Genomic DNA, 14887 nt, shown 5'->3' with positions numbered 1-14887 from the left:
AGGCATGACCCTTACTTTAATGGGATGGCCTTTCTAGCATCTCAACTGAATGTCTAAAGTGCTTAACGAGGCCTCTCCTCCTAAGCTGGAACTCCAAAGTCCCTCAACACTGCATGACATGCAGCACGCTCTAGGCCTTACAGAGTCCTGTCATATCTATATTCAGTCCAGCTCTTGGCCAAAGACCCGTGGTGCATCTCCATGTAGACTTGTGTGGCCCCCCCTTTACACAGCTACCTATTTTCAGATATGCTACACCCCCAATTTCAGCTGCTTCAACAGCACAAAACTCTAACCTCATCCCCCTTACTGAGTCTGTTGCTCTGCTTGGGTTCCACTTTCTTGCACCCCAGAAAAAGTGCCCTTTAGTAGAAAACCAGAACAATTATGGTATAATTGTGGGGCACACCTCATGTGTTTCCCTCCTAGCAGGGTTCACACCTGTGTGCTGCCTATTGTCTAATCCCTGAAAAAAAAAGTTGCCTCATCTAATTTTGTCCAGTCTTAGAGTTCTTTTTTGTTGTTGTTATTGTTTGGTTTTTTTTTGTTTTGTTTTTGTTTTGTTTTGTTTTTAGTAGGAGAATAAATCAGGTACCTATTTCTCCCACATGGCTGGAAACAAGTTTTTGGTGCACGTTAATTTAAATGCACATTGATATCTAAATCACTGATATAAAAACTTTCCCTAAAAGCAATTTGTGACAAAGAATAGGTAAGTGTGCTTAGTAAAAATTTTAGGAGTGACTAAAGGGGAAAGGGAGCAGTGTTTTAAACGTACTGCAGACAAACTTTGAATTTCAAACTTAACTTAACCTATGGTGTTATGTATATAATACTCTTTGTTGGATAAATTCAGTAAGTAAAACAGTTTAAATGCTAGATATTCTGTTATTTGACATATAACCTATGCTGAGTATATGATACTCAGATTAGTAAAGTAAAAAAGATACATATATTTTTCTTTCCCATCCTTGACCTGTCCTGTTACTACACAACGTTGTCTCTTAAGGTCAGAGAGAGAATCTAAGTTGGTGATAGTAGACCTTTGAGTTTTTGGTTAGAGTAGCTAAATTAGGAGACAAGAAGAAGCGAGTTCAGACTGAAAGACAAATGACTGTTTGGTTTTAGAAGTAACTCTCCATTTTTAAAGGGTGGAGATGGTTTAGTAGTAAATTAGTTCTCTCTCTCTGCCCTGGGAGATTAGACAAACAATGGATCTAACTAAGAAAATAGACTGACTCACTTGGCTACAATGCTATACTGAAATTACAAGCAAACTAACATTAATTTCCAGAAAGAGAATTGGGTTCTGTATACTGTAAATGAGTGTTACAGTCAATTGTGAGATTTCTCATTGAAGAAACCAAAAATCAGACATTCACTTCATAGAGCTCAAGGCACTCGGAGCCCTCTCTTCCCTAACCTCATCATTTGCTGTAGCAGGTTGAAGTCATGTGAAGTTTATGTCATTATTTATTAACTCTTCTTTAGGACGGTAGTTATTGCAAGAGAAGTGAGGTTTGCAATAACCTTCTAATTTTCTCGATCGTTTCCGAAGTTCTACTGGTGAACACTTTATCTTCAAAGTGAAAGTGTCCATCGAGAGAACAGGTAAAGATGAAAGAGGAAAGTCAGACCTGTTGGGAAGGAAGAGCAGTTGTACAGGGCTATTAATGGGTCCTACATGATTAGGGGTGGAGAATGGGAGAGAAATTCAGTCACAGATCTGGAAGGGACAAATCATCTGGTTTAGACTGCCTCTAGACAGATCAGGAAGGGGTGTTTGGGTGGACCTTTTTAAACATCTGGATTTAGCTTCTCAAACTTTTTCAGCCTTTTGCCTTTCACCAAGTCTGATTTCTTCTCTGCAAGTGGTGTGGTACTTCTCCTCCTGCCCCAGGATGAAGTCCTTTGGGTGGATTTAATTCGTTTGGGGGATGGTACATTCTTTTTCCTGGAGGTCTGTTTCAGGTTTAGGTCATTCCACTGGCCTCACCAGCAACTAAAGGGCAGATCTCCTGGCCACTCACTGATTCCCTGGGCGGAGAGAAAGGGCTTCTAAGCCAACGGTCACACTCCATGTATTTCTAATTCCTCTTAGCTGTGAGGACACGATCTGCTAAGGTGGGTGGAACTTTGAGTTGAGCTTTTTAGGTAGTTTCAGGTCTCCTTGTCTGTGAGATAAACTACAACTGCCTACCTTTTGCAACATACACATCCACACCTCTACATTATTTGCTGGTACAAGTGAAATTTGGTCAACTCATCGTTCCTCTGGGGCCACCTATCTCTCTTATATGTCCCAAGTGTCTGGATTTACTGTAGGAGACTGTGGACAAAGAAGAGTGGAATTAAATTTTAGCTTATTCTTCTGCTTCACCCAGGAAAGAAGTTTGTGAGCGTAAGCTTAGAGGTAAATGAGATACTTGCTGTTTGGGGCCTATCACATCACCTCCCACCCCTGCCTCTCCACTCAGCACCACCAGTGTGTGCACACACTGTGAGCAGAAACGCAACCGCCCCTCCCTCGCGACCGGCACAGACCGACCAGAACTTCCCCTGGGTCGTGGCCCAGCGATACGGAGCAGCCCTGGCTCGGAGCCCTGCTCTTCCCGAGTCGTGGGTGGCGCGGTGCTTGTTTCCCTCCCCTCCCTTTCCGGACCCAAACGGGGATGTATCTGGGTCAGCCTGGGAGGGGCTGGACCTGCCAGGGACCGGCGGGGGGAAGGGGGTGGCGATGACAGCATCTGTCAGGTTTTTGGCGTTTCTGAACTTCGCCCCGTCCAGCCTCTCACCGCTCTCGCGCCCGGCGGGGCTGCGGCTCTCGCCCGAGGACTGGGTGGGGGGAGAGCGGTTTCTTCTTCTCTGGACCGCCGCTCCTCCACGCCCTGCGAATAATGCGGCGCCCACCCCCACCCCCACCAAGCACACACATTCCGGGATCCCCAAGGCTTGCTCCTCCGGCGGGCGGCGGGTCCCCCCGCCCCAGGAAAAGAGCAGTGGAATAGTTCACGGCCGCCGCGAGTTCCTGGTCTTCCTTCCTTTCCGGTGATAAACGGCGGGGCTACGAGCCAATTGCTGCTCAAGATGTTCCACCCGCTGGCCCGAGCCCCTGTCCCTTGGCTCTGCGAGGGCCGAGGTCCAGGACGGAGAGGGTCCCTTTACCTCCTCAAAGCTCCAAGGCTGAGCGCCAGGGCGGCGGGAGGCGCGACCCCCGGCAGGCTCCCCGCTGCCTCGTCCCCCCCCTCGGTGGTCCTTCGCGCTGCCCAGCGCCAGGGAGGAGCTGGGTGTGCGTCAAAACCGCATCTTCCCCGGACACTTTGGCCGAGGGCGCCTGGGTGAGGTCCGGAGGGTCACGGACCTTCCCGGGTCCCCTCCCTGCGAGCTCCGTACACGAGCCCAGCACCGCGGAATCAAGGCCGCGGGTCTTCGCCTCCCCGAGGCCCGGCCCCTCCCTCCCCAGCGCTGCCCCGCAGAGACTCGGCCGCTCCAAATTTACAAGTGCTCGCCCTTACTCTCGGCGTCCGAGAAAGAAGCGGGGCCGTGACTCGAACACCTCAGGATCCCTGCCCCTCGCACACAGCTATCTCCCGTCCTCTCCCTCGCTCCCCCACATCGCCCGCTCCAGGAATTTCGTTTGCGGGAGCGTAGCGTCGCCTCTCCAGAAGGCGCGACCCGTGGCCGCAGCCCGCCGGGCTCGTGGGCTGGCAGCTTCCCGAAAGGTGCCGTCCTCCGCGGGAGCTCGAGGCCACGCAGAGCTGTCCCTCCGTCCCCGCCTCGCCGCGCGCGCAGACATCTCTCGCCATCATTTCGTCCTCCCTTGCCGGAGCCCGCGCCCCTCCCCGCGGGCGCCGGGCGCAGCGCCCCCTCCCTCGGCAGCGCCCCCTCCCTCCCTCGGCAGCGCCCCCTCCCCCGGCAGCGCCCCCCCCCCAGGCAGCGCCCCCGCGGCGGGCGGACAGGGGCGCGCGGAAGGTGCGCAGAGCTCGCCGGCCGCCCGCGCTCGCCGCGCCGGGGGAATTGGGCTGTGGGCGAGGCGGCCCGGACTGGCCTTTATCGCTGGCCCCGCTGGTCCTTTGAAACTTTATCAGCGAGTCTCGCCGCTCTCCGCAGACCCAGCGCGGGGGGGTGGGGGGGCGGGGGCGGGGGCGAGGCGCGGCGCCGGCGGCGGTGACGAGGCGCTCCAGGCGCTGAGCGCTTCTGCTCGGGGCACGCATGGCGCCCGCACACGGAGTCTGACCTCATGTGGACGCAAGGGGGTTAATATGAACGCCCCTCTCGGTGGAATCTGGCTCTGGCTCCCTCTGCTCTTGACCTGGCTCAGCCCCGAGGTCAGCTCTTCATGGTGGTAAGTCCACGAGCACCGGCGCGGGGGGATTTCGAGATGCGAATGGGGACGGCACTGGCCGCGGACACCCTTCCCGGCCGCGCTTCCCTGCGGCCCCGGCAGCCGCGGACCCCAGCCCGCACCCTGGCTGCTGCCCTCTCCTATCGCCCCATCCCGAGCCCCTCTGCTTTCCTCCGAAGATCATTTCAGCTTTGACAACTCTAAAAAAAAACAACCAAAAAACCCCCCCACATTACCCCTCAAACCAGAGCTCTGATGTTTGGTTTATTTGGATCCAGCTGAGCGACAGCAAAATCAGCCAATTTCTTATCCCATTGAGAGACTCGCTAGCCGGGTCTCTAGCTCAGTGTGTGTGTGTGTGTGTGTGTGTGTGTGTGTGTGTGTGTGTGTGTGTGTGTGTGTGTCTTCACTTTCAAAACTACAATCGTCCCCTCTCGTCCTCCACCCACCCCCCCAAAAAAACTCAGATAAACCAAGAGGCCAGATCAGGCAGTCAGAAGCTGTAGAACCCAAAGCGAGTGATTTTTGCACTATTTCCCGTCCTTCCACATTCCTAATGCTTCGCCCCAGTGGGGCGGAAGGAAGAGCGTTGTGATGCCTCCAGGTAGAAACTACACGGTAACGCAAAGCTCCAGGGCAGGGGGCTCCAAGACGATACTCTGTTCAAAACCAGCCCCCCCAAAGAGTAACTTTGCTGCTGTCTTTTGTATGTTGATCAGCGATTTATTTGTTTGTTTTGCGTAGTGAACGGTCTTAGCATCGTTACAGGTTCCAATGGGAGATTCTCTCCCCTCCCAGAAACTCTTCTGTATCCTGACCTAATGGTCTTGAAAAGAGAGGGAGTTGAGAGCTCTAACTTCCTTGCACCTAAAAGTTTTCGAACAGATATTGCAATACTGATTCAGAAGGACCTGTTACCGTAGGGTGAATTTTCAAGAGTTTGACAAAAGTAAAGAGTCTCAGCCAAATGCCAGACCAGAGCTGGGCACTGCAGGAGGACACTGGAGCTCTTCAAAGGAGCAGGCAGAGCACTGATGGGAGGAGGGGTTCGAGTCCTTCTGAAGCCACACTGAGCAGGAAGGCGGTTCGCCCTCGCGTTCCTACACAGCATCAAAGATTGATTTATCAGAATGACCATTTTTCAATAAAATGACCATTTCTGTTTCCATGGGTGTATAAACATTATTTATTGCCAAGGCTTTTTGTCACATTGTCTCTCAGCTGTCACTTAAATATATTTTTTGGAAATCACAGCTGTAACGATTTTATGATCATATAAAATAATGAAAATACAAGAGAAAGACATTCTCCTTGTTTGATCGCTTCAAAAGACACCTATGGCAGCTTGGGTTATATAAAAGGTACCTTTCTAAACATTTCACAACTAATAGAGAACATCTGGGCAGAGATGATGATGTAATTTTTTGTTAAAGTTTCTTTTCAAAAGTACTTTATGGAGCTATAACACTGTTTGATTCTTCCAAACATTTAGTGTCCTTAATAACAATAGAAAGAATTTTTTCCAAAGGTTCTCTGTAAAAGCCAAGAAGAGTTGGAAAATGGAAATATATAAAGGATTCTTTAGTAAGGAAAGAACAGCATGTCTGTGAAGAGAGTGTAACATCAGATACCAGCAGGTGTCGGTTAGACAGACACAGACAGTTTCTTAACACACTTAAACATTAGGTCAAATAAATGGGAGGGCGGAGCTTCTAAAGGTCGGCTTCCCCCAAAGCCAACTCCAGACACACTGTGTCACTGAGATCAGAGCCTTCTTGGGAACAGCCTTTGAAGGTTCTTCCCCACACATGCTGCCCCTCCCCCTCGTTCTGTTCTCTGACTGCAGACCCTGCCTCTCCCACCTTGTCCAGACAATCAGCTGGTCAGGCTGGCTTCATGTCCAAGACAGTCATCACTCCCTTTGGGGGCAGCTTCTACCAGATCACTCGCCATGCCTACCATGCCGTTTCTCATTGCACTAAAATGAAATCAGCTTTGCTTCCTGATATCCCCCGAAGCATAAGGAATTCATATTTGACGTGTGCTTTGAACTTTTCAGTCTCCCAGGAAACATGGCCCCGGGCCTCACAGTTCAGTGTTCTCACCTCAGTGTTGGTCTTTCCCAGGTACATGAAAGCTACAGGCGGCTCTTCCAGGGTGATGTGTGACAATGTGCCAGGCCTGGTAAGCCGCCAGCGGCAGCTGTGCCACCGACACCCCGACGTGATGCGTGCCATTGGCCTGGGTGTGGCCGAGTGGACAGCTGAGTGCCAGCACCAGTTCCGCCAGCACCGCTGGAACTGCAACACCCTCGACCGGGACCACAGCCTCTTCGGCAGGGTCCTGCTCCGAAGTAAGTCTCCTGCGTTCTGGCAGCTCCTGTGCTCTCCTCACTCATGTCTCCCAATATCGGGTCTTCCAAGTCCCTGCTCATCTTTTGTTGCATTTTATTCAGTCAGAAGCTTCTTCTGTTGGTGGTGTTGATGAGTGGACATCGTCTCTGTTTTGCAGATGAAGACTTGATAAGTGAATGAGCTTGTCTAAAACATTATAGGCCAGTCATAGGTTAGTACGTATGTAGACCCCAGGGTGGTGTCTTTTTACTTTTGGCTCTGTTCATCTGTGTCATGTCACAGCGCTGCCTGTCCCTTCAGGTTCAGATTTTGTCCTTAGGAGAAAAGGCAGCAGCCACAGGGCTTTCTTTTTCGACTGTTTGACTCTTATTTCGTGGACTTGAACCTTTCAGAAGGATTTGAGCAGAAGATGAGAATGGAATGCCCAAATCAAGTATTGTCCACGGATGGTCATTATTGTAATAACATGTAACTGTTATTAAGAAGCAGAGACAGATCTCTGCTCACCGCCTTTGACCTCCCATTCAGCTACTCGTCTTTGTTTCACACTGTGTCTAAATTAAACATTTTTTTCAGTAGACTATAAATTACATAAGGCAGGAACAAGCCTGCCTTTCCTATACCTCGCTTGGTGCCTTTTGTACTGCAGGCACCCTTTATTCATTGAATGGTGAATGAATAGTCACCATAAACTTGTAGTGAATGCCTGTTACTTTCCAAATGCATTTTAGGCAGAAGGATATTGATGGAGGGGAGGGGTGGGAACTATGAATACATACTTGTTTTTGTTTTTTGTTTTTTGTTTTTTTTTACTTAGACGGATTATTAAACATGATCTAATTACATAATACACTTTGTAAAAGTTCTGAATATGGAAAGCAGCTCACTAGCTGATATACAATTAGAAAACATTAAGTGAAAATCCGATTTTAATTTCAAGAAATATCCATTCCTTAACCTGCTGTTATTAGCATTCTCCAAGATATAGCATGGCCCATTTGCTACTGGGAAATCTGACTGAAAACACAACAGTTTATGTGTGAACCCCAGAAACAGGAAACTGTACACTTGTTTTTGCCTACCCCCCCCCCATTCCTCAGAAAATCGTCCAGGCTGTGCACTTGGTAATACTTAACAGAGGGTGTTTCTATCATGTAATCATCACAGCCCTAGGGTTTTATGAGGCCAAATGCATAACTGAATGTCTCCAAAATCCCCCAAGGGCGTAGTGCACTCACTCAGAGTATCCCTGAAGTGAACTTATTGCCATATTCTGCAACTTCATTCTCTAGTTTCAGAACTATATTCTTCTGCATTCCTTTTGGAGTATTGGTATGAGAGTGCAAATTTTTGAAAGGTTCATAATAAATTTCAGTGACAGGGCATTTTCAGACTTCACCTAGATTAGCTCACCAGTGAATCAATTAAAGTGCTGGCCCTTGTCAGAGAGTTTGCAGATATCTGTACAAGCCATCTTTGGACCTTTGGATATATTTGTACATGCTGTCAGTGTTTGGGATGCATCGAGACTTTCCCTTTTCAAAGTGCTCACAACCATTGTCCAGTGACAACAGATTAAATGTACTTTTCATTTAAAATGATCGCCTCTAAATTCTGTCTATGGAAATCCGTTAAGATGTCTCCATGTTAAAAAACAACAACAACCATCTTTAGATCACAAATTAAAGGGAGTCCTTTGACCACTGATCCTGAACATCTGCCAAAGCTAGGAATTCATTCATAAAGTACTTTAACTTAACCTTGACAATGTTGGTTTTTTAGAGCTACAGAGTTGCTGAGAAGGAAGGGGTTGGAACTAGTCTTAGTATAAGGCCTCAGGTAAATAGGAGAGCCTAACTTGTACTCCCTTCAGAGTTCTTTCAGATGGAGCTAAATGCTTTGCCAGAGTACTCAAAACTTAAAGCACACATGCTACACAATTTCTTTTCATTCTTCACAGAAGGCCAGATTTCTCCGTGGAAATTTATGTAAACTCCTGTGACTGTCAGTGATAATTTTGTGTTGGTTCTGGGAGGGCTGAATTTGGCCTAAGGTAGCTTATCCTGGAAATAATCATGAAATTCCAGTGAAGTTATCCAAAGATTTTTACAATTAATTGCTTGGAGGGAAATTCACATCTTAGAGTTGTGAAGAACTTTCCTTTGGAAACCTAAATGTCTTTATAGATGACTAGGCAACGCCGTTTATAGGAAGAACATAAAAGTGACTGACATATCCCATGATCACAGAGAAATGCAGAACATTCGCCTCTTTTGCTTCAGAGAGCTTAGAGTGAGAGAGCAATTTTTAGGAACATTTGTAATTCACTCATCTGATAGACTGTTACAATCAGTCACAGGCAGAGAAGTTTAAACCCACAAATATTCCTGCAAGAATACAATATACTTCTAGAATTCTAGAATAAGCCTTATACAAAAATGTGATTAGGTTTTATCCTTGTAAATGCTTTTTTTTTTTTTTTAAAGCAAGCATTTTAAAAGAGAGCTGAATAACCCATAACCTTCCAGAAAGCCTGTCTGCTAGTGTTGTGCCCTCCGAGGTAACAATCCCCCGCCCCAAACAAAAACTATGCCTATGCACTAAGAAGACACTGCTTGACTTATCTCAATCCAAAAATAAGAGAAACTTCAACAATAACACATCGGGAAGTCGAAATATCACTATTTAGATTTGGATTTTGTTTCATATTGTGATGGCTTTAAAAAGAATCCGTTTTTCTAACAAGAGTCCCAAGATCAAAATTTGTTTTGTTACAAAGCCAACTCTTGAAATGTGCTACTATTTCACACATAGCATTTTAGTGATTCATCTAAGACACTTAACTGAAAACATCTTAAGGCCACGTCTACGTGATACCAAGACATCTGGAGGTAAAGTGAAAAGTCAGTCCAAGTGCTAATATTTTTATTTAAATAAACAAACATCTAGCTGTTTAGTAATGTGTTTGAATAATAAGGGACAAATATTTAGAAAGGTGATATTTTCATTTTGGAAATTATTTCTACAATATTGCGGATTTTAAGTGATTTTCTTTTTCTTTCAGCCAACAAGTCAATGTAATTATTTGCACGTTAAGCCAGGATAAATGCTTTGCCTACACAATTTATTTCTCTACCACTTTCAAAATACTGTCTGGTCACTGACATACTATCATTCACATCTTCCATATCTTTCCTCTAAAAAAATCACCTGATGAACTTTCTCTTCTTTCTCCTTAAAAAATAAGAGTAGTGAGAAGTACATTAAGCATTTGTGAATTTTCCATCTATGTGATATCTCTAAATGTGGACACTGAACTCCAAAGCCAAAACCAAGCGCTAGCAGCTCTAAGGGGTAACTGCGGACACGGCATCTTCCTAAGCTGTGACGTGGGTATAATAAGACTCTCACTTATCTGAGAGCTACCACCTGAGTTTTAAGCCACATTAGCACCTATTAGTCACCAGCTTTTAGAAAACATCTCAATTCCACTTAGAAAATCTGTGATCCTTGTAATATAATCTGCGACTCTAAAACAGCCCCTGTGACCATCACATTTCTCTCTGGAGAGCGCTACCTGCTACCTACGGCAAATACTCATATAATTGATTTTACCTAACTACAGGGCATGATTGATTCCTTTTTATGATGGTTAGAGGTTTTGAGGGAGATATTTTTTGAAGGCTGAGGTAAGTGCCATTTAATATGGTGTAGATATGTTTTCCTGATTTTTAATAATGAGACTAGCAGAACAAATATTGCAAGGGGTGTATAATAAATTTTAGCACTGAATGACAAACGGAACCAAGCGGGGCTTCCATGCGAAAAGGCGGTTTGTTCTCCCAGCTGTGTGGTTCAGAAAGTCACACTCGTCTTGACATATTGAATCACCAAATGGCTCTCCGTTCTCTGCCTTGCGTTGGCATGAGGTTATTCAGCTTCTATTTTGATTGTTAATGTATTTGCTGCAGCAACCATTAATAAAAAGGCATGCTAATAACAATGAAATACAGCTCCACTTGAAAAATGAGGTGCACACGGACCCTAAAGAGCCTTATATCTGTCACTGTACCACAACACCGTGTTATGAGTTACTACAGATTATTAAAATAATTTAATGTAGTTATTGCACTGAAATATGTACCTTTCAGCCCTGTAAGTGAAAGGAGCCTATGCACTAATAAAGAACAATTCTAAGAAAGCACCCCAAAGGGTTCTTGCCCAAGTCTAATTATAGGCGGTAAATTTGTTTCCTTCCAAAAAACCAAAGAAAAGCTTTCCACTGTCTTTTACCAAATACCAGTGATTAGTGCAGGTGTTTCAGAAGAAAGTAAATTCACCTTAATAGTTAGACATAGTATGTAACTCTAGGATATTGCATAGTGCCTTCAACAATCGCTCAATTACTTGTGAAAGTTGATGCCAAGCCAACACTCTCTCCAGTGTTCGTGCGGGCGCTGTTTGCTGCCTTGAATTCTCTTCCCACCTCAGCCCCTGGATTTCTTTGACTTTAGTATTTCAGTCTCGATCATGTAAATGCCTATGAGTGTCCTCAGCGGTGCCTGGAGGTTTGGGAGGCCTTTCCAAAGGGAGCTGTTGCAGCATGAATACCAAAATATACCATGAAATGATAGAATTATAGAACTCGGACTGTTAACAGAAGAAAGGGAGGCTCAGCGATGTTCTGCTCCTCTTTCTAAGATGAGTACAGTCTAGATTAAAGCAAGCACGTGCATGAGACGAATGTGAAGCCAGGAGCCGGAGGAGGCATTTTCCAGGGTATAACTCTATTTGTTTTAAGGATAGTTGTCATACAGGTTATCTCAATTGACAACAGCTTCTATTGGCTGGCGATGCTTTGTATTTAAGAAAGAGCCTGGGCTCTAGAGAAGAATCCTTCAGTAGCTTTTTGCCTAGTCTCCAAGTACCTCAGAGGCAGCCCAAGTATTAAGCAGCCATCATGTGAAAGTTGTTGGGTGCTAGCAACTCCAGAGCACTTTTAAGCAAAGCATTTTCGTTTCAGGTAGTCGGGAATCTGCCTTTGTTTACGCCATCTCCTCAGCTGGAGTTGTATTTGCCGTCACCAGGGCCTGTAGCCAAGGAGAATTAAAATCCTGTTCCTGTGATCCCAAGAAGAAGGGGACCGCCAAGGACAGCAAAGGCACCTTCGACTGGGGCGGCTGCAGCGACAACATTGACTATGGGATCAAGTTTGCGCGGGCGTTCGTGGACGCCAAGGAGCGGAAGGGCAAGGACGCCAGAGCGCTGATGAACGTGCACAACAACAGAGCCGGCCGGAAGGTAGGGCGCCCTGGCTCCCGTTCTGCACGCGCCGCCCTGGCGGAGCTTGTCTCCCTTGCCTCGAGTCCATAAAATGCCCTGTGCTCACACCTGCCCCCGTCCCCCAGCCCCTTGCTGTTGTTTGCTCTAAAGAACACCACCGACTGGGTTGCAGTGTTCCCACCCGCACTCCACCTTCCTTCCCACAGCTGAGCTGCAGGAGTCCACCCATTGCTCTTGGCACTGTGTAGAGTCGAGCGTTTTATGGTCCCTCTGGGTACTGTATCATCTAGACGGAAGATATGATCTGGGGGTGAGGCTAGTGCCTCATCCCACATACCAATAGGATGTTGAATGCTTGTATCTAAGGGATATCAAGACCCGGAAGGTCTTCTCTCAAACTTATCATGAAAGCAACTCATCAGGCATGGCTTACTGGCTTCTTCTAGATTCAGGGGTGCTCTTTTTAGAACCATACACACCTTGGGGCTTCTGGTACTGGATGAGTAAATGGGCCAGGGGAAGACATTGCCCCAAAGGGGTGCTCTAGCTCCTTATCCTGTAGTCCTGACTAACCTCCTGGGCCGTGGGCACCTGGTCAGTATTCACTCTCTTGCCCTACTCCCATTAATTAGATAAGGAAATAAGCCCTCAGGTGTTCAAGGTCACATGGAAAGTCGGTAGAAAAGTCAGGATTAGACCTCAGGTTTCAACTCCAGGGGTGCTATGGCCTAGGAGTAAACCATTTCAGTGACTGTTCATGTCCATTGATGAGCCATGTCTGTGCATGGTGGCATGACCAGAATAACTAGAGAATCTGAATGCTGCACATTATGCCTTTGGTAAAAATCATACACTGGCTGGGCTAATCAAATATTTGGTTAGAATGATTCCAGAATAATCTAACTGCCAATGAGAAGAGATAACCATAATTTGTCTTTTTGTCAACACAAAATTAAAATTTGCTTGATATTAATATATAAAGATCAATAAAATCGAAGGGGGCTTTGATATGAAAAAGAATAGAAAAGAATGCAGATCTGTTTGGATGAAAAGTCTATTACTAAGCTCATGGAGAGACCAAATCATATTTAACGGAAGTTGGAAGGAAAGAACTCTTGCTTAGCACATGGAATAAGATGAGTGTGACCTGAACTGTTTACAAATAGTACCTTTCCTGAACTTTAAAAATCAACATTCCTTATTTTCATGAATTTATGAATTTATAGTGACTACTGCCAAGAATATAGACTACAGTTGTGCAATCCTACAAGTATTGGTAATTACTGTTTGTACAATAGTTTGGATAAAGGAAAATTTACATTGACCTTTGTTTTGACATTGATACTACTTACATAAGTTATAAAAAGTGGTGTCTTTGATAAGAATGTGCTGCTTAATTATTCAAGCAGGAAATATAGTTAGATCTCTTAGATTATTTGTAAAGATAAAGGCATATGGTCATGCATTGCATCCAAAAGAATGATGACTCATCAAAATAAATGTTACTTTTGCTAAATAAGTCATTAGATATTGAATGTTTCAACTCTTCAAGGCAACAGATCTTAGCTATTATCTTGTAGGCTCAGAATAAACATGACTTGTAATGTAAATCACATGATTCCTCACTGTGTAGAGCTGTCAGGCCTCAGATATTCTCCTGCCTACTCTGCAAAACCAACGAGGCTTCTTTTCATTGGAATAGAAGTGCACACACTGACTTTTTAAAATGTGGCTTTAATTAATGGTGGGTGGGCAGACTTTTTCAAGGAGATGCATGATGTCAGTGAATATGAACTTTAATGAGAGTAAATGTATTGAGATAAACATGCGTCTCTAATTCTCTTCTTGCGGTCATTAGACCCCCAGTCTCTACTCCCCCTTCATACAAGCAGAAGGTCTGTGGAATCAAAATGAGAACAGGCTGGGCTTGTGTTTGAAGGCAGGTCTCCTGAGCTAAGCCTCCAACTGGCCTGGCTCTAGAAAACCCCAGCCTCCCAGGGCTGACAGCAACATTAGTTCATTTTTTTTCTTCTTTGTGCTTCACAGTATTTCCCAAATTTTCCAGTATGAATATCTACTTTTTTAAATGGTGGTGATGAGGGGGACCAATATATTTTATTAAAAAGAAAAAAACATCTATTCCAAAATTCTTCTATTTGACCAATGCTATAAATTGGAATTCAGCACTGCCATTCACAAAAGATCTTAATTTTTTCCTAATATTCAAGCAGTTTAATTCATTTATTATAGCAGCTGGTTAGAGCACCCTCATGTGTCTCTGCATGGAATATCATTTTACATCTCCTGTGCTGTTATATCATTTTATTTTAATCAGCTTTAGCAGAATTTGTGATGATGTTTCTTTCCTTCATGTTTACTCGAAACTCATCCTTCATTAAGACTGGTTTTCTAGCTCCAAATAGAATTATTCATAAGCCCTATAAAGATAAATCTACCTTGTTTAACTCAACCACTCTATCAAGAAAGACATTCTACAGCTTCTCTCAGCAGTTCTTTCTTAGGCCTAAAGGAGGCATGCTATGAAACTTCTAAATTATATTTTAAGACAGGTTTAGGTAAATTACAAACAAAAGGTACTTGGTTGATATCCACCATTTGTTCCCTTTCAGGGGCTTGAAAATGGCTTTTAAATTAGTCTCTTTTCTCTAGATGAAATAAATCACAACTTCTTTTTACCTTTCCTAAGAGAATCTATGTCAAAATCATCCATGTATCCAAACAAACACTGCCATTCCATTACTGGAAATTCCATAATAAGAATGAGAGGAATTAAAAACAAAACAAAACAAAAACATAAAAAAACAACTTTCCCCAAAAGGGACCTCTTACTGTAGTAAAGACAGCACATGGGATTTGAACTGAGACCCACCTTAGTTTTAATCTT

The 14887-nt window shown here is 45.0% G+C and overlaps 1 protein-coding gene across 1 annotated transcript in view; it reads left to right on the top strand.

The window, feature by feature from the left end:
• The first annotated feature begins 4153 nt into the window (after positions 1-4153).
• The window catches only part of WNT2 (Wnt family member 2), a 50932-nt gene continuing 40198 nt past the window's right edge, over positions 4154-14887 (top strand). The window contains exons 1-3 of the mRNA XM_081038455.1: positions 4154-4345; positions 6472-6698; positions 11723-12000. Of these exons, the coding sequence (XP_080894581.1) occupies positions 4263-4345; positions 6472-6698; positions 11723-12000 (588 nt within the window). The 5' untranslated portion in view covers positions 4154-4262. The remainder of the gene's footprint in view (positions 4346-6471; positions 6699-11722; positions 12001-14887) is intronic.

This window comes from Rhinolophus hipposideros (genome assembly GCF_964194185.1).
Source record: "Rhinolophus hipposideros genome assembly, chromosome: 25".
In the NCBI taxonomy this organism is placed as follows: Eukaryota; Metazoa; Chordata; class Mammalia; order Chiroptera; family Rhinolophidae; genus Rhinolophus; species Rhinolophus hipposideros.
Note: the sequence above shows the minus strand (reverse complement) of the source record. Positions and strands in the feature narration are given on the sequence as shown.